General features: G+C 45.0%; 1 protein-coding gene across 1 annotated transcript in view; it reads left to right on the top strand.

Moving 5' to 3' along the window:
- The first annotated feature begins 1,744 nt into the window (after positions 1 to 1,744).
- Positions 1,745 to 25,061, top strand: part of LOC138303840 (actin-binding Rho-activating protein-like) — a 47,634-nt gene continuing 24,317 nt past the window's right edge. The window contains exon 1 of the mRNA XM_069243309.1: positions 1,745 to 2,447. Coding sequence (XP_069099410.1) covers positions 2,004 to 2,447 — 444 coding nt within the window. The 5' untranslated portion in view covers positions 1,745 to 2,003. The remainder of the gene's footprint in view (positions 2,448 to 25,061) is intronic.

Here is a 25,061-nt window from a genome sequence, read left to right on the forward strand (position 1 = left end):
AAGCAAAGGCACATGCCGAGTTACGTAGCCCTTGAACTCAGACCAAATGCAGGCGTGAGAGAGACTCTGCCTAGGTTCAGGAGAGTCACTGGCCAAGGATAGAAATACAGTGGCAGGATTCCACTCACGCGCCTTATGGTTACGGGTGTGCTCCTAGGACGCCGCGCTATAAATATAGGGCACGCTGTGGGTGAGTCCCCCGCAGGGCTTGTGTTGCTCTCTGGCAGAGGCCCTCCCAGACTGACGCCTCAGCTACTGGGCCACTCTATAAACTAAAAATACAGACCTGGGCAGCAACTGGGCATGAGAGCAAGGATGTAAATAATACAGACACATGCAACAGCAAGATCATACGGGAGAGATCTATCTATCTATCTATCTATCTATCTATCTATCTATCTATCTATCTATCTATCTATCTATCTATCTATCTATCTATCTGTCTATCCATCCATCCATCCATCCATCCATCTATCTAGCTATCTGTCTATAGAATCAGACATCCAAAGAGAGGCACAGTTGCACACCTCTCCTCCCAACCCTTCGTTCTTATCTCAACATGTCCTAATCCCCTTCCAATATCCTTTATCCCACTACTCCCTCTTCCACAGTACCATCGTAACATCAGCCAACCCATCCCCATCCCTCAACCTTTCAACCCTCCCACTAACCTCAATCGCTCAGCCACCCACTCACATTTCCTATCCCACCGTCCTATCAGCCTTCTCTCTCTCACACTCTTACTCTCACACGTACCCTTCCCAACCCTATCCTCCCTACCACCCCTAGCGCACACAGCAATCATACCACCCTGTCACCCACCCTATTATCCATGATCCCATCATACCACTCCCATCCCGTACCTGAACCCACCTTTCCTGCCCCATCCCCTCTCCCACATACATGTGCACCCTACCCAACCATCCCACATCCTCCCTCCTACCATCCCCAACCCACATCACCATCCTATTACACGTGATTTCACCACACAATTCCCTTTCACACAGGCACACACACACACACACAAAACCTACCCCATTATCCCATGTCATCCCTCCCACCATCCCCTGCACCTCACTGTCATCATACGATCTCCTCTCCCCGTCCCACCACCCCTCTTCCTAACCTGGCATCCCCTTCCACCATGCCTAATTCCTCCATTCCTAATTCATGGTCACTAATCCCACCGGTTCATCTCTCCACCATGCCTCCACCCCATGCCCTCCCCACCATTTTCCCCTCTACCATCCACTCTTCTTCCATTACAATCTCATAGTCCCTGATAACACCGCCCCAGCCGTCCATCCATTTTCATATCATTCACATCCTTCCATGACCCCATTACGCCAACCTCAAACCCTGCATCCCCCACCACCATCCTGTATGTCACCACCACCTACTACACCACCCTGCACCCTGACCTATCAATCCACCCCTCTAACCCTTGTTCGACCAGTCACTCATCTCTCATCACCGACCCCCCCATTTCTGCACATACCCTTTCCCCTATTTCAGAGTCCTCTCCCTCTACTCCCCAACAATCTACTATCTTTACCACCATCTCCCACCCTCCACCCTTCCACCCACCACCATCTCCCATTCTTCCACCCCCCGCCCCTGCTGGTCGCTGCAAAGGCCTCTTCCTCCTGCAGGTTTTGCTGGCTACGGGGCCCATAAAGGCCACATGCCAGGCATTCCCCGGACAGCTGATCCTGCGGAGCTGAGTGTTATAAGGAGCCCCGGGACTGCACTCACAGGAGCACAGAACAGCCTGGAGGCATTGGTTCAAGTCATGGCGCAGCTCCGCGCTGTGCTCTCGGATGGTCACCAGCAGCAGGCTTGAAGTCCCAATGCCGTGGGTGTGAGCAGCAGCCTTTCTGTGGGGTTCATGTACCTTGGAGCCAGATGTTGGCGAGTGGTAAGCTGCTGCCCTTCCACTCACCAGAGCTCTCTAAGGGTTGAGGCGCGGAGACCACCCCAGCCGTACACGGAGTGTTCAAGTAATGCCTTCCCAGAGGTGCTGGCCAGGGAAACGATTGGACACAGAGAGTGTGTCAACCAATCAAGAAAGCCATCAAAGTGACATGTCCAGCAGTGTCAACAAAAGTGAAGCTGAAAGTTCTCAGGCAAACTGTACTTGTGGAGGAAAGGACCTGATTCAGCCTAGCAGTGATTCCGGAGCTGTGGACACCGGCCAAGCAATGGGTCCCCAAGTGAAGGATAGCACGGTCAACCACACAGGTCAAGAGCTAATGGACAACCAAGGGTTGCCTGCACCAGGAAAGCCAATTTCCAGCTCAGTCAGTGAACAGGGCATAGCCAAGTGTGTGAAACATGCCTGCAAAAGTGATGGGCCAGGGACGGAAGAGAAAGATGAAATACGTCCTTCTTCCAAAGATGGCGTAGAAGAAGAGGCCGCCATGAGGAGGAAGATGCTTCTGTCCAAGGTAAGGTCAGCGATGCACCATGCTCGAGAAAGAAGGGATTTCAGCGAGGAATGTGCACTGCGGGCAAAGGGCTTGCATTACAAGTGCATCTCGCGGGGGCGTTAACCCAACCTCTGTTAAGCACTGCCTTGACTCCACCCATTCCCTTGAGCACATGCCTCACTCCACACCTCACCTGATGCCCTAGTGACTTACATTACAGCTTTGGGTCTATCACCCTACCGTGCTATATGGCATAATATCCATAGTATGTTAAGACAGAGTAAATATGGTTTACTTCTGATTAATGATCAGATGTGAGGAAGATGAGGAATGTCAGTATACAATCCATCTTTTCACTCACTTTGCCCCAGCCCCACTAGCCTTCTAGGTACACTGGGCTGCCCTGGCATCTCTCGGTGTCCCTGTAAGTGGCCTGGCTCTAAACCAACCCAATGTACATGAGGTCATTGTTGCCAGTGATCTTAGGGTCTGTGCCTACCTACAAGGTCCGTGGGATCACTACAGGATTTGTCCACCCTGCCTCATGCCCCTGAACAAAACAAAGGTGGTTGTATAACAATTCTAGAACAGTGAACACAATGGCGAGGGGGACATGTCCAGGTCAGGGAACATCTGTGTAACAATTTGCCTCCTTTGAGACACTTTGGGACAACTTATGAGTGGCTCTTTAAATGCTGCTTGTGTGTTAACCCCTGTTTTACGAGTTTGTTTTTATTTAATGCATCCGGAAATAGTGGATGCATTAACTAAGCCAACGATCGGTAAATTTCGGGAGGTCAAATCTGCTGAAATGTAACAAGGGAAACATACGGTTTTACCATATCCTGTGGATTGTTGTGCGCTAAACACCCAAATGTGCGTGTAATTCCCAACCAAGTCGTTACAGGTGTTATTTATCCCACCCGATAAATAATATACCCCAAGGAATTGTTATTTGTCATTGACAATAAATAACACCTCAAATCAAAATCAGGCCACTTTTAGAAATACACAGGCTACTGAAAAACACTGCAAACAATTAAAATCGGCATTAAGCCTCCAAATGTTTTGCAGATATGCACTTGGGAAAGAGCGGTGGGTATAGCACCTTGAAGCCAACCCGGTGACATGTTGGCTTTTATAAGCCAAGGTGAGCTTTTGACTCACCGCTTTCACCATGGAGGTGCCTATGGTATTCCTAAGCTCAATGCACAGACATTGGTATCAGACTCACGAGCCTTGGCTTTGCTCCCACACTGGTTCCTCCTCTGGCTCCATCCAAGTCGTTTTAGAATCATGATTTTGAAGGAATTTCTGCCCCATTGTGCAGCATGAAGACAAAGAATAGAGGCAAAAACGTACTTGTCCAAATAATAGGAGAAGCACACCAGAATTCAGTAACCTGGCCTGGGCTTTGAGAACACCTATAGAACATAGAGTCCATGTCCCAGGCCCTGTGCCCTCATGCCATGAGTAGAGGTTGCAGTCTTATATGAGAACTTGCAAGGTGAGTGTAAGGTGGGGGAGGATCTCGGGCTGGCCAAGAGCAAGTTTAGCCGTTACTAGGAAGTAACTATCCGCCAACCTCAACCTCACTGCGTCAGGTGTGGGAAGAGGCAGGGACACGGTGACAACCCACTTGGACCTAAGAGTGCCCATGTTTTGCACCATTCAGGAGACAAGTAGATAGCTCAGGGTGATGAATTGTGCTCAGATATGCAGTGGGCAGAAAGACACTCCAGGTACTGCATAGGATATGGAAAAGCGTGGAGTAAATGGGTCTGGTGGTCTTGTCTGCCCACACATTGTTTGCATTTATGTACCCAAACCAGTGAAACTTCAAGACAATATCAGGGACATGTCTTCATCTCCTCTACACAAAACAAGCATTGGCAAAGCCAATAAGTCTAGATTGCACTTTGAGTCTTGACTAAAACTTTTTTTAAAGCCTGCAGCAGTGAAAAAAATATAACACAAAATGGTTGTATTTTGTATACAAGGCAATTATGAAGTAAATTATTCTAAGTGTGATGATTCAGTGAACTTTTGGGAGTATTTTATGCCCGTGCTGTGCAGCATGGCCAAAATAACAAATAAAGCAAAAAGAGCAAAGACACCGTGCCGCTCACAGTGCCATTTTGTAGGGGCGTGCATGTGTGACGGCGTGTGCCCATGCAACACAGGAAACTTTTTTTTTTTTTACTGATCTGTGAATTAAAAATAAGTGAAAACTCACTAGCGTAAAAGTGAAAGCAACACACAGGCCGGTGAACTTTGGCCGGGAAGTAAGCACATGACAGAGAGAGTTTGTAAAAGAAGAGAGAGCAACATAGAGTGCAAGGAGAAGCACCTGAGGGAGAGAGCTGGAAAACACATGTCCATTCACGTTATTCTTTTAGAAAAAAACTGGTTCCCTGAAAGTGAACAGTGGAAGGATACAAATATGGCATTCAGAGGGATTGTAAAGAGGGTATCCCGCAGGAAAAGGACAAGCTCAAGGAGAGGATGGTAAGCCTTTAAATAAGAAACATGCAAATGACAGCAACAATAAAGCCAAAGAGTGGAAAGCAATGGATGCGCTATAAAATACATGCAAACAAACCCGATTCAAGCAGGAGACGCCCGATTTTTAAAGCCAAAAACGTATATTATCTGTGTCAAGCCTGAAATTGCCTTTGCCTGGCGCAATAGAAGTCCATGGGTAAAAAAAAAAACATTCCACTGATTTCTTTTTTCAAAATGTCCCATCTTCCTGTTGTGAAATGTATGCAGGTATGGCTATAAGCCCTTTGTAAATCAATTTTTGGTAAGCCCATAAATGTTCTTTGGCAGCCAGAGGTAAGGTCTAAAAAATGAGAGTAAAGCTTAATAAATTAGAGGGATTTTCCAATAGCCGGAGCTAATGCAGGCTTACTCGGATTCGCAGGGCAACAGCGCCACCATCAGGAAGTTTTAAATTGTTTTTCGAATCTTGCAAAACAAAACAATTAATTTCAATGGCAGTACAAATCAAGCTTGACAATTGTGGTTGTATTTTCTTTCTCCTGGCATGGTGTTATCTTTTTGGTTTAGTAGTGTTTGTTGTATGCAGGTCACAATGCCTATTTACACGATACATATACGATTTTTAGGATTTTCCCGGCATCACTCCATTATCGTACATGAATTCGCTGCTTGTTGAGAGTACAGGGAAGATCCAGTTTTTTCGAAGAGCAGAAACTGGAGAGGGAGGGCGTGTGTGGTAATTTGAAGCCATTCATTTGTGCTCCATAATGTACAAAGACTGAGTCTAGGTCTTTCATTTTTTCTATGTCTATTTGTGAAGGTCGCCCTACACTTGAGCCCCTTCACCAGGAGCCCCGCCTACTGCCTGCATGCCTCAGTGTCACAATCAATCAATCAATTATGGATTTGTAAAGCGGCTAATCACCCATAGGGTCTCAAGGCGCTGAATGTGGGCGTGGTGCTCAGTCGAAGAGCCAGGTCTTGAGGTCCTTCCTGAACTGCTTCAGTGATGCGGCCTGCCTGAGCTTGAGGGGAAGTGTGTTCCATGTCCGGGCTGCTAGGTAGGAGAAGGATCTCCCTCCTGCTGTACTTTTCCGGATCTTGGTGACGGCTGCATGGGTGAGCTGGGAAGAGCAGAGACATCTGTTGGGTACGTAGAAGGTGAGGCGGTGGTTGAGGTATGCTGGTTCTATGTTGTGCAGTGCCTTGAAGGTGTGGGTCAGGAGTTTGTATGTGATGCGCTTGTTGAGTGGGAGCCAGTGTAGGTCTCTGAGGTAGGAGGAGATTCGGCTGTGTCGGGGGATGTCCAGGACGAGTCTGGCTGGTGCATTTTGGACTCGTCGTAGTCTTGATTGAAGTTTCTTTGTAATGCCGGCCTATAGTGCGTTGCCGTAGTCCAGTTTGCTGGTGATGAGTGCGTAGGTGACTGTCTTCCTCGTGTCGGGGGGAATCCATTTGATGATCTTCCACAGGAGACGAAGGGTGTGAAAGCTAGATGAGGAGACGGCATTAACTTGGTGGGTCATCAGTAGCGTGGAGTCCAGGATGATGCCCAGGTTGCACGCATAATCCGTGGGGGCGGAGGTCTTACCCAGAGCAGTGGGCCACCAGGAGTCATTCCAAGCAGAAGGGGTGGAGCCAATAACGAGGTTCTCTGTCTTGTAAGAGTTGAGATGAGGCACCTGGCCTCCATCCAGGTGGCGACTGCTCTCACCCGGTTGTGGAAATTTCTCTTGGCTTGCGCAGAGTCCTCAGATAGGGAGAGGATCAGTTGGGTGTTATCAGCGTAGAAGACTATGTTTAGCTTGTGTTGTCTGGTGATCTTGGTGAATGGGGCCATGTAGATGTTGAAAAGCGTTGGGCAGAGTGAAGATCCTTGGGGCACTCCGCAGCAAGTGTCTTTAGGTTCTTAAGTGAATGGTGGTATTCTGACCTTCCGTGTTCTTCCTGTGAGGAAGGACCTAATCCAGTTCAGGGCTTTGTCTCGGATGCCGGCGTCGTGCAGTCTGTCACAGAGGGTGGAGTGGATGGCGGAGTCAAATGCAGCAGAGAGGTCGAGGAGGATGAGTGAGGCAGTGCCTGTGTGGTCCTTTATGATGTGCATGTCATCAGTGGCTGCTCAGAGTGTGGTTTCGGTGCTGTGGTTGCTCTGAAACCGAACTGGGAAGGGTCCAGAATAGAGTGTGTCTCGAGGAACTGACCATGCAATAACTTTGTAATGTCACAGCGTAAACGTTTAGGGTTTCTGTGTTTGCAGGCTTATTGGCAGCATCACGTGCTACAGGGGCCGAACAATGTAGATTAATTTGACACAGTTACCATAGTGACGTTTATTACAAGTGTTTAGTGAAGTCCAGATGAAGTGCCCTTGTTTTGTCCACCTTGGAGACATTTTAAGAAATGTCACAGCCTGGACCTGTCAACTTTAAAATAACTTCCACTATGTAAGGAGAGCACGAGGGCTTAGGGGCAGGGTTCGGTGTGCAGTGGAGCTTCCAGCCCTTCACAACCCAAGGAGATATGTGGTGCGAAAAGCCCTGCTCTGTCTCAGAAGACACCCCACTCAAAAAGAAAACAAATACAGAGGTTTGTAAAGCTTGCCAATGTCCTGGGAGGTTGTAAAACCCCTGTTGGACGTCTGCTGCACAAAGCCTTCAGAAAGGGAGCTGGACACCTGCTCTCTGCAGGGGTTTCCAGATCACTCAGTGGTCAACACGTGCATACATGCCAGCTCTCTGGATTCAGGCAGGAGACTACCGATTTCAAGATTATTCTCCCACCTCCCAATTCCTGCATGCAGAAACCTGATTGCCAATGATGATCTGTTGGTGAAAAGCCACCATGAGCTCGTAATGGTCTCCTCTGACTCGGAGTACGCACTGCCAGTGACCTACTGCTGCAGCCCAGTGCATACTCATTCTGTCACGCTCTCTCCCTGCTATAGCACTGACTCCATGCTCCTGACTGGTAAGAGAAGATTTAAGGAAAGTGGTGCTGCACCCAGTGCAGTGCCACTTTCCTTGCACCCATAGCGCCTTCCTACTGCCACCATGCGTGTGCCGTGTTTAAAATAGGGTACACCATTGCGCAGGGTTGGGGGCAATAGCGTCATTTTTTTATGCCATTGATGTACTCTGCAGGAGTAGCGCCAAAATTCTGGGCCCATCATAAATAATGGTAAGCCCCCTTTTAATGCCTGCTCTGAGCAGGCGTTAAAAGTGACGAACAAATGGCACAAGGAAATCTCTTAGATTTTCTTGTGCCATTTAATCACCCACCCCAACCGGGGGAACGCCCCCCTTGCATACATTATGCATGGTGCAGGCATGTGGCTCAGGGGTTTACAGAATACAGCAATTCATGCACTGCGCCACTTTGTAAATATGGCACAGAGAAAATGCCACATTAGTGCCACCTTAGCATAAAATAAAATGCCGCTATGACAACACTAAGGTGGCGCTAGGGGCTCTTAACTATGCCCCCAGTATATTTCGCCATTCTGACATCCGATCCTGCGGCAGCACATTTGGAAGTTGGGCCCTTTACAGTGTAGTGGGGAAGGTGCCACACATGCCAACAGACTGGATTCAGGTGGGAGAGTCAATTTTTAAGCCCGTAACAACTTTATTTTAGCTGTCTCTCACCTAAAATTGCCTCTGCTGCCATGCAAGTCAATGGGAAAAATAAGTTCCCTGACTTTTTTTTCCAAATCTCTCTCTTTGCAGTTTCAAAATGTTGCATGTAGGCACGTGATATCTGCTCTTCGGCAAGAGACGTCAGCAGTGAGTTGGCTGATATAGCGTGACACGCAGTGGAGCAGTCTCACCTGGCTGGTCTTCCATTCTGAGTTTGAAAAATGAGACCTGTGTCTTCACATTGGCTCAGACAGCACTTGAACACATTGAACTTCCTTCGCAGCCACTTACACTTAAGCGTTGTGGGCCATGCGTAGGGAGCCGCTAGGTCTCTTAGATCTTACTTTCAGAGGAGAGTTCAACAAAGATGGCAAAGTCCAACATATTGTGGAAACTAGTTCTGGGTGGAAAATCATAGGCAAGACAACACATCAATGGAACCATGGAGTAGCCAAAACAATAGCATTCTCTCCACTTTGAACCATGTGCCAATAGTTCTGAGCAGTCAAGGCAAGTGAAACCAGCAGCTGCTTCTGAGAAAGCTCAGCCTAATTCTAAAATTTCCCTCCTTCCCTTTCTCTATTCTTCTTTCAATTGTTTGCCCTTCCTTCTTTCCATCCTGCTGTCTTATTCCTTCTTTCTATCTATCTATCTATCTATCTATCTATCTATCTATCTATCTATCTATCTATCTTTCTATCTATCTCTCTTTCTTTCCATCCTTTACATACTTCTTTCATCCTTCCTTCTACTTTATCCATCCTTCCTTCTCTCCACCCTTCTTTGTCTTTTTTCTTCTTTTATTTTTCATCCATCACCAAGCTTTCCTTCTTGCCATCCATCTATCCTTCCCACCACACTCCCATCTTACCTTACTTATTTCTGTCCATCCAAAACTCTATCTTTTCGTTTCATCCTTTCATCCTTTTCTAGTTCATTATTCTGTCCATCCATCCATAATTCACCCTTCTCTCCATCCATCCCTTCATCTTCCTGTCCATCTCTCCACCCATCCTCTCCAGATATCTCCGTATTCATCATCTCTCTGCATCCCTCTTTCTGTTCAACCCTGCCTCCCATCCACCCTTCCTTCCAGTGCAAGAGGCCATACCTATGAGATTCTTGCAGACTAAAGTCTACGATCAAAGTTAAAGGTGCCACAAGTAAAAACCTAAATATTTAATGTTACACAGAACTACCCAGTGACACCCACCACGCCTCAGGCTTCTAATGTGGAGGGTTAATCACTCCCCCGTGACGCGCCAACACTCCTCCAGGGCTCTGTCTTCTTAAGGTTCCCCGCGGACACCTAACCATCCAAGTGATTCTTGACTACCCCTCTTCCCTGGGCAACCCACAACCTGCCAGGGGACCAGCACCATCAGGAGCCCCACGACTATTTTGTAGTGTGGGAAACAGAGTATTTGGGGGTCGTGTTTTTTAAGTTTTAATGCACCCGCTGGTGCCTTTGCCACTTTATTGCAGCAGGCAAAGTGTGAGGCATAAGCAAAGAGAGGAAGAGGAGGAAAAGAGAGGAAGGGGAGATATGGAGATATCAGAAAGAGAAGTGATAGAGGAGAGTAGGAGACCGAAAATGATTGGATGAGCAGGCCTCAGTGTCTGTGGCCCTGTCAAGCCCAGCATGGGTGGCAGCAAGCAGAAAATATCTCACTGTGAGAGGACCAGTGAGGGTGCAGGCTCACCCCTGCGGCACCCCTTGTGGGCATGATGAGTTGCTCTTCTGTTACTAAGTAAGGAGCAGAGGATGGAGAGGAGTTACTAGAATCCAGGCCCAGTAAGACTTGTGTAGTAGGTGAGGGGTATTTCTTGTTCCAGTTGCCCGCTAGGCGTCATATTTGGAAAATCAAGACACAGAAGGGATAAGTAAATGGAACAAGATAAAAGGTTTCTGAATAAAAAAATTCCTTAGCAGTTGAATAATGGCTTTTTAAAATAGCCCATAAGGACGGAGCGCCTCTTGGTCAAGTAACGCTACGCACACCCTTGAAACCCTGAGGAAGCCCCGTAAATCACCCCGAAACATGCATTCCGTTCAGAGCAGCAAGGAGCAACTGTTCTTTTTATATCACTACATAGTAAAAGAATGACAAAATACTTCACGAAAAATAAACTGTATTGAGACTAACAGTGCTGCAGCTCTCTGTGTGTAAAGGTATGTTACTTCAAAGCCACATCAAAATAGTAGACTGTTTCCTGACTTTTTTCTCCTGATTTCTGAGTACTCATCCCTGAACGGCTATCATTAGAGATTGCCAGACGCTGGGTGGGTTCCTATTTGACTGCTCACAGCCTTGCTCATAGCTATTGGTACAAGCCTCGTGTTTTGTAGCCAGCAAGTCACATGATGGCTAATTGTTTAAGTGGACACAGGTGGACTTGGGTCAGGCTGACTTCATGTCTCTTCACACATTCTTCTTGCTGCCTCACCATTGGATATGCTACTGCCACAGATAGCGTATATGGTATTTTTGGGAAGCTATCATCATACAGGGAGGTGGTACCCAAGCCTGTCGTGAAGGAGATTTAGGTGGGATTAGTGTCAGCGGGTTTGTGTGAGGCTCACCTTGAAGGTTTCCTGGATCCAGCTCACCAGACAGGGGGCACCAAGAATGTTCATTTAATTCCCTTAACTAATAGTTGCACACTGGATTAGGATGTGGGCACATTTCTGAACTGGTCATTGCCAAATGCAAATAGGTTTTCCAAAAGAGGGGGAGTTATCAGGCATATATCAAAACTAGTGCTCTCACCAAAGCCCTAATATTAAAATTTGCTTCCCATCTACAATGACTGCCTGTGGAAAGGTGGATCCACTTTGAGGTAGGCCTGAGTGGAATTTCAATTACAACAGATCAGATTCATTGAAATAGTTCTGCGTTACTCTTTGATACAAAAGTACTGATAATAAGGAAATTACAGCTGCTTGCATCATTAAGAGTCATTTGGGGGAAAATCCTACAGCAAGCACATTTAGTGGACGTGAGCATCTGGTCGCACCTGCTATTCATGTTCTGTTGCATTTAGCACTATTTCTTAGTGCAAAATGCATCCTTGCGTCCAATTTGGACTAATGGTGGATATTTTCTGCTAAAAAAATAGCATCAAGTGCAGGATTTCTCTTCTCTCTTGTAATTCCAAGTCACCTTTTTTAATTCTTAGGTAATTCTGTGTGATTAAGCTACCCAGAAAAACACGAGTTATGCCCACCCCTACTTTGAGGTTCTATGGACAAACCACCCTCGCTTTTAAGGCAATGCCTCAATGATCCTGAGAACGACCCCTTGCATCTCTTCTCTCTGGTGTCCCATTTCAGACGGCCTAAGAAGAATAAGGGGAAGTCTTACACAATATTGTATCTGCTATGTGGGTCCAAATGGCAGATGAGTTATAACTTCTTGACCAGGACATTTTGCTTTTAAAAGAAGTTGAAAACATGGCAAACCATTGAAACATCCTTCATTTTTGTACACATAGCTGGTGACAAGGAACTGTTTGGTCAAAATGCATCGTAGCTGAAAAGGTGGCACTCCATGATGTTTATGCAGTCAAAGTTAATTTATTACACCACAGCAACCAAAATATTACACATTTCAACATGAGCAAGACTATGGCCAAAACGTGATATTTTGGTTGCTGCAGTGTAGTAAATTAAGTTTGACTGTATAAACATCCTGGAGTGCCGCCTTCATGCATTCATACCTCTAGTTATCAAAACGGGAGTGGTTCCCCTGACAGGCTGGGCACCAGCATTAACAGCCGAGCGTCGCAGTACAAATAACAACTGCTTTATTACATATATATATATATATGTATATATATATATATATATACATACCACATTTCATCATCAACTCCCTTTGGTTTGTTTCCAAACCCACTTTGTGCATAAGAAATAAATGTAGAATCCACATCATCTCGAATGCACTTCCTGCCATGGGCCAAAACTTCAAATTTCTACCACTTTAAAGCACTTAGCATCGATGCACATCAATGACTGTCAGTAAAAGAGATAAGTGCATGTGATTTATCTGAAAACTTGTTTTTACCTTAGAATGCTTTTCTAAAAGTATCTACTACAATAGTAAGCAACTAAACAACTTAGTCCTCGAAATGACCCTAAAACTAAATTTTACAGCTCAATTGTGGGTATTCCAATCTGGAAGGTTTTCGTTAGCTTCAAGGGATTGCATCATCGACCATACCATTTTTCTGCATAACTCTTTTTCAGGGAGTAGTCGTCTGTTCTCCATGTGTTGCTACTGTCACAGTGCTGTACTGCACAGTTCCAGGGCTCATATCAAGAAGCAGTCATCTGAAGTTAATATAATGCCTCTCGACTTGGAGTCATTAGAGAATGGGCCAAGAGATGCTCTCATAAACACTGGGTTCATATAGACTTAACAGTAGTGAGGAGGATATTGTGGGATTTTGTACGGCTTCCAAGCAATCATATTCTGAAAAGAGTATATGCAAGCCACATCTTCACTTATGGGACTTGCTAACCATACGATACAAGTCGACAACCTTCCCATCCTCATTTACAGCCATACATGACAATGATGAATTTACTAATGCACTACGAAGGAAGGCCTGGCGGCACGGAGATTGCAGGATACATTAAAAAGGGGGTAACACAATGTTTTGAAATGTGTATAGGGACATATGGGTTTTACGAACCAGAGGGCTTTAAGTGCCAACAGCTAAGACACGGGATGACTGACCACCCCTACTATATTGGTGACAACAAGGGAACTACCAGACTTGGAGAAATTTGTCAAAACTCTTGAGGGTACCAAAGGAGTAGTGTCCACGTTATATAGAATACTACGAAGGGTATGAGACCAAAGAAACTGAACTATATGGAAAAGTAGGGCAATACATTCCAAACTGAAATCTCTGAAAAATAATGGCTGGACTACAGAAGAAACTCAACACAAGTCAATAAATCTATCCTACACAGAGACGGCTGACTCAAAATGGTGTACTTTCGGTACATATCCCCAGACAAACTGAATAAATGGTATAGATGCGTGCCAAACATGTGCTGGAGAAAATGTGTAGAAAAGGGGAACGCTATGTATATGTGGGAGTCTTGTCCAGTCCTGTCCTCATATTGGAAGCAGGCACTAACAGCTATTAAAGGGATGTCAGGGTGTCCCTATTCAAGAAGACCCCAGGTTGGTAGTACTGGGCAAGAAACCGAGACAATGGGAAAATATTAGAAAGAATTAACAGGCTCTGATAACGCAGTCATTGATTACTGCCATGATTGTACTTGACAGAGTTTAGAAACAGCCAAAGGGCCCGGCATTAAATATGTGGTACAACAAGGCATGGAATGTCTTTAAAGAAATATATTTAAAGATTAGGATGACTTCTTGGCCATTTGGCAACCATTAATATGGTACATGGATAATGGCAGAAAAATAATGAGTCCTCAAATTTGAATGCACTGCACTTGATTGATTTGACACTATGAGATATAAGTCCTATAGAGGAAAGGGAGAGAAACAGGGGGAGGGGAGGTGGATTTTTCCCCCTAATTTCTTTTTGTGATTGATATATGATTGCACTGCATGAAAGTCTAATAAAATATTTAGAAAAACAGAAACAGTCATCATTCTGTTAACTTAAAGTCCATTCGTCCTTTGGTGCATGTAAACTAACAATCCATATGTTCTCATCCTGACGGCACAACCCCATATTTGCTTCCTCTCTCTTGCATGCATCATCCACTCCCTTCCAGAAATCTTCCTCCTAGTTGGCATGGTTGGCATAACTACTTTAGAGCACACTGAATGCTCCAATTGTTTTTTAATGTTATGAACATTGGTGCACCCACTAATACAACTTCCCCTCTTCCTGGCTCAAGTCACCAACAGGTGTAGATCCCAAGAACCTTTGTTGTCAATCTTCCTAGTCATAAAGAAGCATATTCAGATGTAAACATCTAAGTGACCATGGCTACCAAGCAACTCTTGCTTTGACTCTGAGAGTCGGGGCAGACTGTATATACAGTAACACGTTTTATTCAGTAGTGCTTGTTTACACTAATATCAATTTGCCCGCCAATAGCACAAGGGCACACTTATGCTTGCCGTAACAATAAAAGCCACCAATTGGAAGTTTTGCTCGCTGTCAGAGCCACCAGGATGATGAAAGATCCTGTAACAAAAAGGAAATACTGAGGCACCTTTCCCTGCTTGACTCGTACAAATAGGAGAGAACTGCAAGAACAGCCTAACATCACCTCACCTAATCATGCCCACACCACGGCCAGACACACATGGAGACAGAATATGGTGCCAGCACCAAGCCTGTTGACAGCTGCTCTCTACAATGTAAACAAAGGGGGTTTTCATAAGCAAACGCAAAACAGATTGAAGCAGCTGTCCAGCTTGCACAAAATCAAGCAGCCATACACCAAACAAGATATGCAAAATATTGTCGCAAAAGCACCAGCTAGTGAAAAAGGACTCTTTTTTCTGAGTCTCCCCCACCTGCACTGCTTTAATGGATTCTGGAACCCCTATAGACCGCTCCCACCCCCTATAAGGAGAGAGTATAAAAATACACTGAGCTGTCTCGTGGGAAGCCTGGAAGCCAGGCCGCAGGGGAAAGTCGTCCTCGCAGCCTTAAGCCCTGCAGAGAAATATACAGAAGGACAGCTGAAGGCCGCGTGCCAAGGTTCCCTGAAGGGAACGGAAGGAGACCCTATCCTCTAGAAACAACGTGCAAACTAACCACGCCTCCCCGCAGCACACTCACATTAACGACCGTTGACGCAGGGCAGATAAGAGCCTAGGTGGAGAGGGCTGAATGCCAACGCAGTATAGAGACCCGTGCCACTAGGGTTGCCACCTGCCCGTTTTTTAAATAGGAGGATCACAGGTATTTTGACGTCCCGGCCGTTACAAAAATTAGAAAAATCCCCTGAAGCCAGTATTTTTGTCTCCTTATCATTACTTATGTAAAACGGCAAATATAAGAAAAAAAGGCGCATTCAAATGTGTTATTGTGCTGTTTCATGATCCTTGGCTAGTAAGTAAAGACAGAAAAATCATGTTGAAAATAAATATGGAAGAGATTATATAAAGTCCAACTTCAGTATCATTTCCAGGCCTTTACAGAATCAAAGATGAATAAATGGCCAGTATTTTTCGCTGGAAAAGGTGGCAAACCTACGTGGAACAGAGAAAAATAAACAAGTCAAAAGTAAATTTTCCTTATACATGGAACAAGTATCAGAGGCCGGGACTAGCTCATTGCAATGTCACAGGCTGAGATGCATTCCATTTTAGCACTAACCAGGCACACACTTCAGAGCGGCTTCCCGCTTAGGGCAGAAGAGATATCACGGACAAGAGTTGTGCGTCAGTATTCCAGTTATAGAGCCTGTGAGTTATGGGTACCTTCTAAGCACGTGGGGCGGTAAATATAAAGCTTGCATCAGCCACAGGCAGCACCCGTTACTCAAGTTGTGCAGAGAGGCAGAGTTTAGACATATTTATACACCTCTCTCCATTATCACCATTTCCTAGGTGCCCACCCCATCATCACTTATTAACACATGCATCCATAGTTTTATATTGCTGCCCTTAATCCCTTTATATCATATCTATTCACTTAATGTTTTTCCATCTCTAGATTCTTTCCTCTGTCTCTTCGCCACATGCCCCTGCTGCAGCGCTATGAAATCCTAGCTATTACTTAAACTGAATAGTGTATTTTGTGTAAGAGGTCAATGGATCCACGCAACATAGGATTGAGAGGATGTCATCAATGAGTAATGCGATTTTCAACATTTAATAACAAATTTAGAATTCCGAACCTTAGGCAATGACCACACCTGTTTATTAAGAAGAATCATTAATTTATTTCCCTAGATTAACAACGTTAATGTCATGAAATAACTCAAGCACAAGTGATAAGCGTATAGAATTAATAGTGGCTGATAAGAATGTCTTATATATCTGAGTTTAATCAAAAACAATCAAGCAAATAATATCCAAAATAATAACACTAATTAGCAACACCAGAATCGGTATTAATGGCAAAGTATGCATTACTACAATCAAAGAGTGTCAATATATATTTGAGCATTTAAAGTTAATATCCTCACTAACCACGAATTAGCATCAACATGTTGGGCTTCATGTAAAAGAATTTAGGAACACAAATTTAGAAAAAAACATACTATCTCAGGTTATTATAAGAAAACTTTATTAATATGCAGCAGTAAATTATAAGTTGAAGCTGGTACCTGCAAAGCAAAAGAGACACATTTATCATTACGATTTTATACATTACCCATAGAACAACAATATGCAGTCTACTTCAGCAAAGGGACGCCATCAGGTAAGTCTTCAGAGAATCCGGTCTATCGACAGCTAAACCCACACTGCTAGTATGACTCGGACCATCACCAGGAACTCTTGAATACACAATCTCCTCTCCCTCCCTAGAGTCTAAAGTCTCTTCATGCAGTCTCTAACTAAAAAATATCCTACCCAGAGTGTTATAATAATCTACAAAAAGTTTATGATTGGTCAGTACATGGGATGGTTACGATTCAACCAATAGTAGCTCTAATTGATAACCTGAAATGTCATAACATCGACATCAACCAGGACATTTTCATAACAATAATTTTTCCTCTTCCGTCTCGTTTGTGGTTCCTGTTCCATCTCGTCTAAACTTCTGTTCTCAGGAAGAAACTTCTTACAAAGTAACATCTACTTCCATCCTCGAGGAAGAAACCACATATTAGTGACAATTTCAGACAATAGAACATTCAATTTATGCAAGAACTTGGTTAAACATGGCCTTGTAAAACATAACGCAGCAACCCACTAGGAATAGCTGTGTACACATCCATTAAGCCATCTAACACACTTTTATATTAGCACTGAACTATGGAAAATAACCACAACGTTTAGTTAGAATTTTGCTCAACTAAGAACAGAAATGAATTTTGGAAACCATTTTCAAAAGTCACCCGTTTTTGTATGTTAATTCACTATACAGTTAATATATTAAAATTATTAATAAAACATATAAGAAAATTCACACTCTCACGCCCGAACTCTTACAGCTTCATTCCTCAATCCACCATCCTTACCTGCCCTCTTCCATCAGCTCCTATTCCTTCCTCCATTCATTATCGGGGTGTAGCTTGGTGAGGAAGATTGGGGGGATACGAGTTTCAGATTTTCCCAACAATCATGCTGGAATATAATGGAAAACTATATATTTTACGGAGCAGGGCTCTTGAGAGGGGTTTAAGGGGCAGTGAAACGGCAAGGAATGCATATTGGCAGGGCTACCAAGTGAGGGAAAACAAAATATTTTGTAAACCTACCAACATTCTTGAAGGCTTTCAAAACAGAGACAGGGAGAGAGAGTGTGTGCGTTTTTGTCTGTGGGTATGTAAAAAATTGTGGCGAACTCCGACAGACAACTCCCCATAACGATTGAAAGCACCTGTATAAACTATTTACCAGAAAATACATTTATGAGGGGAGTAGAATACCTCAAACAACCCCACCCCTCAAGCTATGCCCATGCTCATTATACCTCTGTTCCCCAGACCATGATCCCCTATGCGTCCTCCATCCCACTCAGGGGCATTGTCACCCCCCCTCCCTCCACAGTTACAGTGGGGAGAAGTTCTTTATGTTTCTATGGGAAGATAGAAAAACAGGTTAATAGAAAGGGGAAAGAAGGATGAAAGGCTGAAAGGAAGGAAAGATGAACATAAGGAAGGGTGAACTGTAGGAAGTGTGATAGGGTGGATGAGCGGGTGGATGAATGAGTGGGCGGATGGAGGGGGGAATGCAAAGGTGGGTGGACAGGTGAGTGAATGGCAACATAAATGGAAATCTAAGAGGGTGATCAATGGATGGGTGAAAGAATGGCAAATTACTGATGGAAATGTAAGTCAAGGGATTAATGGATGAAGGTGGATATATGGATGGATGCATGCATAGATGGTGGATGTGTGGGTGAATGATGGAATGATGAAATACTGAATGAGATGCAAGAATAAATGGTTGACAGAATGTAAATGTGAAATGGTGGATATCAGTGGGTTAATGGAAGGGTGAAAGATTAAATGGATTGATGCTTGGATGGAAGAGACAAGAGAGCTCTTCCAGGGAGGTTCATGCTCACTTCCTTTGCTTATTTAATGCCATCAGAGTTGAGGTTCAAAGCGTGTGTGTGTGGGGGGGTTATTTTAATTGTCTGGCTACACCTTTGATGCCACTATCCCATTATCAATCCCCTCTAACAAACTCCTTCCAACCATCCTAATTCAATTACCCACTATCCCACCTTACACCCCTCCACACCACTGTTTCATTCCTCCTCCCTTTATCTCATGACCACTTACCTCCTCCATGTTGGTTACAACTATCTCACAAACCTTCATTCCACTATAATAATTTCCATGGTTCATTTTCTACCATAGGCTTCTACCCTTCCATCCCCCATCTTACCATCTTTATCTTTCAACACTCCATTCCAGCACAGGTACCCCTCTATCTCCAGGCAACAAGCTTGTGTCTCTCAACTCTTCTACCCTCCATATACTCAGCACTCTTTTTACCACACTCTTTTAACTCCAGCCATCATCTTCTTCTAATAACTTACACATTCATCCACTTCTTGGGGAAATGGCTTAGCATTTCTTAAGCAGCACTTAAGAACTTGCTGCGTAAATCTGCATGTCAGCCACAGGTCACAAATATCAATCACAAAGAGTTCAACACAGCATTCCTTCCTCCAAAGCTGATAAACGCATTAGCATTAAATTTGGTTACGGTGACAACTGTTATTTACTATGATTAGAAATTGTAAAACTATCTAAAAGAAGTTAACATCAATCCTTTTTTTATTATTACACCTCCATCCCATATGCGAGGCCCCCACAATCCTAGATCAAGTTCTACTGCAATCCCATGTTTCTAAAGCCACAACCCCCTCCACTGCTGCACCATCCCATATCCTTCTATCATTAATCTCTTGTTGTTCAATCCCTTATGCTTCATTATCTCACCCCTACCTCATGTCTCGTTCTTTATACATTCATCCATTCATCCATCCATTCCTCCATCACTTTTCCCCTACCCCTCCATCCCTCAGTCCACCCCCCAAATCGCTTTCCCCTACCATTCCTTACTAACCTATATTTTTCCATATCTGTTCCTCCTTTTTTAATCAATTTTCTGTTCCTTCGCCCCTGTACACACTTCTCTTATTCATCAATCCTCTATCACTCTTTACCTGTCCTGCTTTTGTATATCCCTATCAATCATTCACTGACCTTCCACTTTCCCTGATTTCTGAAAGGTTGAGATACTGCTCACTCCACCGACTTAACTTATGAGGCCTTCATATTTTCATGCAAACAACTTGGTCCTGAAGATGTTCTCTTGCATGAGTTCATTGTGAGACCGAAATGTTGACTCTTGAACAATCTTTCTTTGAAATTGCTTTTCACTCGTGAAATGATGTTATGTCATTGTGATGTCCAGAAAGTGGGCATTTAGTACATTGACATCTGTTTCCAATATTATGAAGGAATTACACATCACTGTATCAGAATATAAAATGTCGATGTACTGGAAACAACACCTTTACAACCCTGAAGTTATGTGCTATTTGTTTAATTCTGAAATTAACTCAGAATACCAACTTTTCCAAAATACATCTGCTTTTTGAGATTTATTTTTGTCATTCTTTGTAATTAATTTCTGTGGATTCACAAGTAATTGTGTTTATTTTAAATCACATCAAACAGAAGAAGGATGTCATAAGAGGACATCATTCTACTTGGTTGAATTCATTCAGTCGTTTTCCTAAATAAGATCCCTTGTAGGTACTCTACCTGTTACTCCTTTATCACAGAATCACTTATCGCTCCATCCGTTAAGCCACTCTTCGCTATCCCATTATTCCTGTCTTACTGTCCATCCAGCTCCCCGCCCTCTATACGTCTATCCCATCATGCTCTCCCCATTACCCATGTGTGTTCACGCCCAGCATTGCTTATCAAGCAATCTCTCTTCCTCTAATTCACATTCCCATTTTCACCACGCTCTGTCCTGCTGACCCAAATCCCATAATCCCCATTGTGCCTTCCCCTAGCCACCACCCATCCCACTATTCCCGAGCCCTTCATTGCCTGAACTACTGAGCCTTCCCTCCATAGTTCACCCAGCCACTCCCCATCCTTGTCACTGTTGGACTTTTTGCCTTACGCAGGGTCATCCCCAGTCTTTTTGCCTCCTTCCTCCTGGTTTTTGTGACCTCTCGCTGTTGGCTCTAGGACTCTAGCACTGGTCAGCAGTGATAAAGTGCTCAGAGTGCAGGTGCTCTCCCATCTAAAGTTGGTATGATTGGCTTATACCTAATTGGCATATTTAATTTACCTATAAGTCCCTTATGCAGTGGTATCTCTATACCCAGGGCCTGGCAATTAAATACTACTAGTGGGCCTGCAGCGTTGCTTGCGCCACCCACTGAAGTAGACTTTCAAACCTGTCTCAGGCCTGCTAGCGCAGGGCCTGTGTGCGCAGTTTCTGCCACAGGGACCTGTCATCTAAACTTACTTGCCAGGCCCAGAACTCCCCTTTTACTACATGTAAGTCACCCCTAAGGTATGCCCTAGCTAGCCCTATGGGCAGGGTGCCATGTATGTAGAAAGGCAGGACATGTGCCATATTGCATGGCCTGTCCTAGTATTGACAAACAGCCTAACTTGGTGTCTCACTGCTGTGAGTGCTGCCTTCTCATAGGATTGCATTAGAAATGCCCTGCCTTATGTGTAAGGGGTATTGTCTGATGTATGAGGGGTGGTGTAGGCGTGTTTGGTATGGTTGTAATGGTGATAATAAATGCTGCTTACTGGTGTGGGTGTATTTTTTATTACTATCACAGAAATGCCACTTCTAGAAAGTGCACATTTATCTGTGCTTATGACTGGTGTTTTGCAGCTTGACTCCAATACATGTCTGGGCAGAGTGACAGTTGGGGCTTTGTGCATACTTTTCAGACAGCCTGTACACAGGGAGGGTGGAGGTGTCACAGAGGTGCATCTGCATACTGAATAGTCTTCCTGGGCTGAGAGAAGGGAGAGGCGGGGCACACCTGCATTTGTAAAGACTGTGCCCTGGCCTCACACAATAGGGTCACCACACCAGAACCAGTTGTAGCTGGCTGGAACCTCCTCTCCCTACCATGGTAAAACACTGTAAGAACTGACTATAAGTACAGGGGAATTTTCCCAACAATTTGGAGACTCTTGGAATCATCTTGGAACTGGACACCAAAGGCTGAAAGGACTCACCAGGAACCGCCATGGACTGCTGCTGCTGTGCTGACCTGTGACCTGCCTGGTCACTGTGAAGGACGTCCCACTTGCTGCCTTTCCCTTGTGCTGGCCTGTAGCTGGGGCCTCCACCTGAGGACCTTGTCTTAAGATTCTGCTCCCCAGGGGCAGGGTACTGTGGCCCCTGACCCCTGCATCCATTTCTTCACGAGGGTTGCTTCTCCGTGGTTGCGGCTGCCATAGCGCTGATTGCAGCGCGCTTATGGATCCTTGGGAGCTCGTAGGCTCCTTGCTGCATTGTGCCCCTTTAAATAAGATCACCGCAGCGGCCCGGGAAGCTGGAAGAACACTCGCGCGCCGCATCGGGTGCAGGTGAGTGTCTGCTCGAGCCCCAGGAGGGGTCCGATCTTCTTGTAGCTTCACGGCAGGACCAGGGGAAGGCGCGGGGAGTGCCCCCTTCCCCCTGGCCTCTGCGTTAGGAACAGGCCGCTCCTTTTCTGCTGTTAGGTAAAACGGGCATTATTGTGGCCCCCCCCTTGGTGGAAGGGCCAGTGGAGGCCCAGGGGGGCCCCCAGAGATCGTGGGTCCCGGGAGGGGCTTGTCATTAAAACGGAGGGGATGCGTGCACCACCTCTGCCCTAAGTTGTTTTTGCTGGCTTTGGCCCCCCTCGTGAGGGACGGTTGAGGCCCTGGGGGGCCCCCAGTAATCGCGGTCCCCGGAGGGGCCTGTCTATAAAAGAGAGGAGGTGCATGTCGCCCTCCTCTGACCCCAGAGTATAAGGGAGGCCCCCGTTTTGCACATAGGAGCGCCGGTGGCCCCATTGTTCGCCTTCTAGGCACTGGAGGTGACTTCATCCAACTAGGTACTGTTTAAAGGACCAATATAGTTGCAATCCAAAGTTCTTTCTACAGACTTTTGTTTGATTCATATATTACCTACCTGTGTTTGATGTTTTTACATATGTGTATGCAAATGTTCCTTTTATGGACATGCTTGCTAATATGTTTTTCTAACTTGCCATATGTTTTCTAATGTTCCTACTATGGGCATTTTATGATATTCTTATGACAAGTTCTGTGATGTAATAACGTGTTTTCCTGACTACTGCTTATGTTGTAGAATACTGAGTAAGCTGTGTGTTATGTGTGACTACTGCTAGGTTGCAGAGTAACTAATGTGTAACGTTCTGACAACTGCTAAGGTAGCAGGATAGTACTGATATGTGATGTTTGGTCTGATAATTGCCTTGTGTACAATACAGTATATTTTCATATAATCAGGTGTTGTGTTTCCTTGGTGGTGGGGGTATTGCGTCACGTGTGTTGTGTGTGTTGTGCAAACACATTGCCTCTAGGTTAAGCCTGACTGCTCATGCCGAGCTACCAAGGGGGTGAGCAGGGGTTATCTTGGACGTGTAAGTCCCTTGCCCTGACTAGAGTGGGTAAGTTCTGCCTGGCTGAGGTGCATACCCTAGCCAACCAGAAACCCCATTTCTAACAGTCACCCTCTGCCCCACCATTTCCTAGTCATTCATTCTCTGTCCCTCCATTCCCCACTGATCCCTCTTGTCCTCTGCACCTCCCTCCCTCCCTATCCCCAGTCCGACACTCCCCATCCCTCCATCCATTAACCCTCAACCAACACATATTAACAAATACCTCTTCCCTTTTCCCCTACGCGTCCATTCTCTGTCCCTCCACAGCGCAGCAATCCATCCCTTATCCCACCACCCCGAATCATATCGCGTATTAGCCTTCTAAACCCTATGACATTGTCACTTCTCCCCATTCATTATTCAACATCCTGTTTCACACCCTCAGTCCTGGCATCACCTCTTCCTTCATATCCTATCATTCTATCCCGTATTCCATCGTGCACCGTTGTTTTATCTCTGCTTCTTTTCACCTCATACTCCACCACTACCTGCTGACTTGTCCCTCTCCTCTTCTTTCCGCCCCTGACACCTCCCTTTCCATCCTCTACCTCTCCTTGCTGACCTGCCCCTCCCCCATTTCCCTTTCTCTTCTGTTCAAACATTACACCATTTAGAATGTGCCACCTTTGAACCCTGCGTGCCGTAGGCCATTACTCAGTATTACCACCCCCTCCACCTCATCCCATCTCGCTGTCCCGCTCCCCATAAGAATGAGTTGCATGTATGTAAGACCCAGGTCGATATCAAGTTCAAACAAGACAATAGCTGGTTGTTTTTTTAAATACATTCTTCAAAATGCGAAACTAAATGAAACCTACCTGTCTTCCCTTTAAAAATTGAAAGACAGAAATCGTCATCTTTGTTAGAAAGGGGAGATTTTCTTTCGTAGTAATTAAAATGAGTAAGTTATTTGCCTTCACCACGCCGAAGTCCAAAAGAATTAAAATAAAACAAACTATTTTCCCTGTGGTGATTCTTCGATTCTATAGGTCACACTAAGGATGAGCAATTGTTTCCCCTAGAGAAACAATTTGCAAATTTCGGTACTCCTAATCGATCAGGCTTTTAAAATCGGATCAGCAAAACTACCCAATACCACTTATGAATAGCCTTTACGCTGGTCTGCCATCAAACAAAACCTTAAGGTACCCAAGCAATGACAAAGCCAATAGGCCTGGATTTAATGTGCTAATGGATGTTGTGTTATGTACTTACAGATAGAAAAACAGAAGGGAGCTGCAGAAGTGCAACAGAGAGTGCTATAGTTGCAAAGTACACCCTTTTGCAGTTTAGTGCAAAAAGGCGGAAGGATACACCCCAACAGTCAATAGCATTAGGTGAGGGATGAATACCCCACTGAGCAGGGCCAAGACATGATTGACAAAGTCTTCAGCCAAGTGCTGAAAGAGGCTGGTCAGAGAAGGTCACTGGTTGAACGGGGCAGATGCAAAGACCACTCTATCTATTTTGTTGGCAGTCAGTCTGTTTGACAGCAGCTCTGTCCAAACCCAGTCCTAAAAAGATTCTTCTGTTCGGCTTTTTTTGGTGCTGAAAAAGTGTTTATGCCACCGAAGGTTGTAGGGCATTACATTCTCCTTGTTGTAGATGTAATCTGGTTTAAGATAGCTTGCCTGACCGCTGCTCCTTACCTGTGTCCTTTTGCCGCCTTTTTCGCTTCCTCACCTTCTTTGGTCCTGTTCCT

The sequence above is a fragment of the Pleurodeles waltl genome, chromosome 7 (assembly GCF_031143425.1).
Source record: "Pleurodeles waltl isolate 20211129_DDA chromosome 7, aPleWal1.hap1.20221129, whole genome shotgun sequence".
Taxonomy (NCBI): Eukaryota; Metazoa; Chordata; class Amphibia; order Caudata; family Salamandridae; genus Pleurodeles; species Pleurodeles waltl.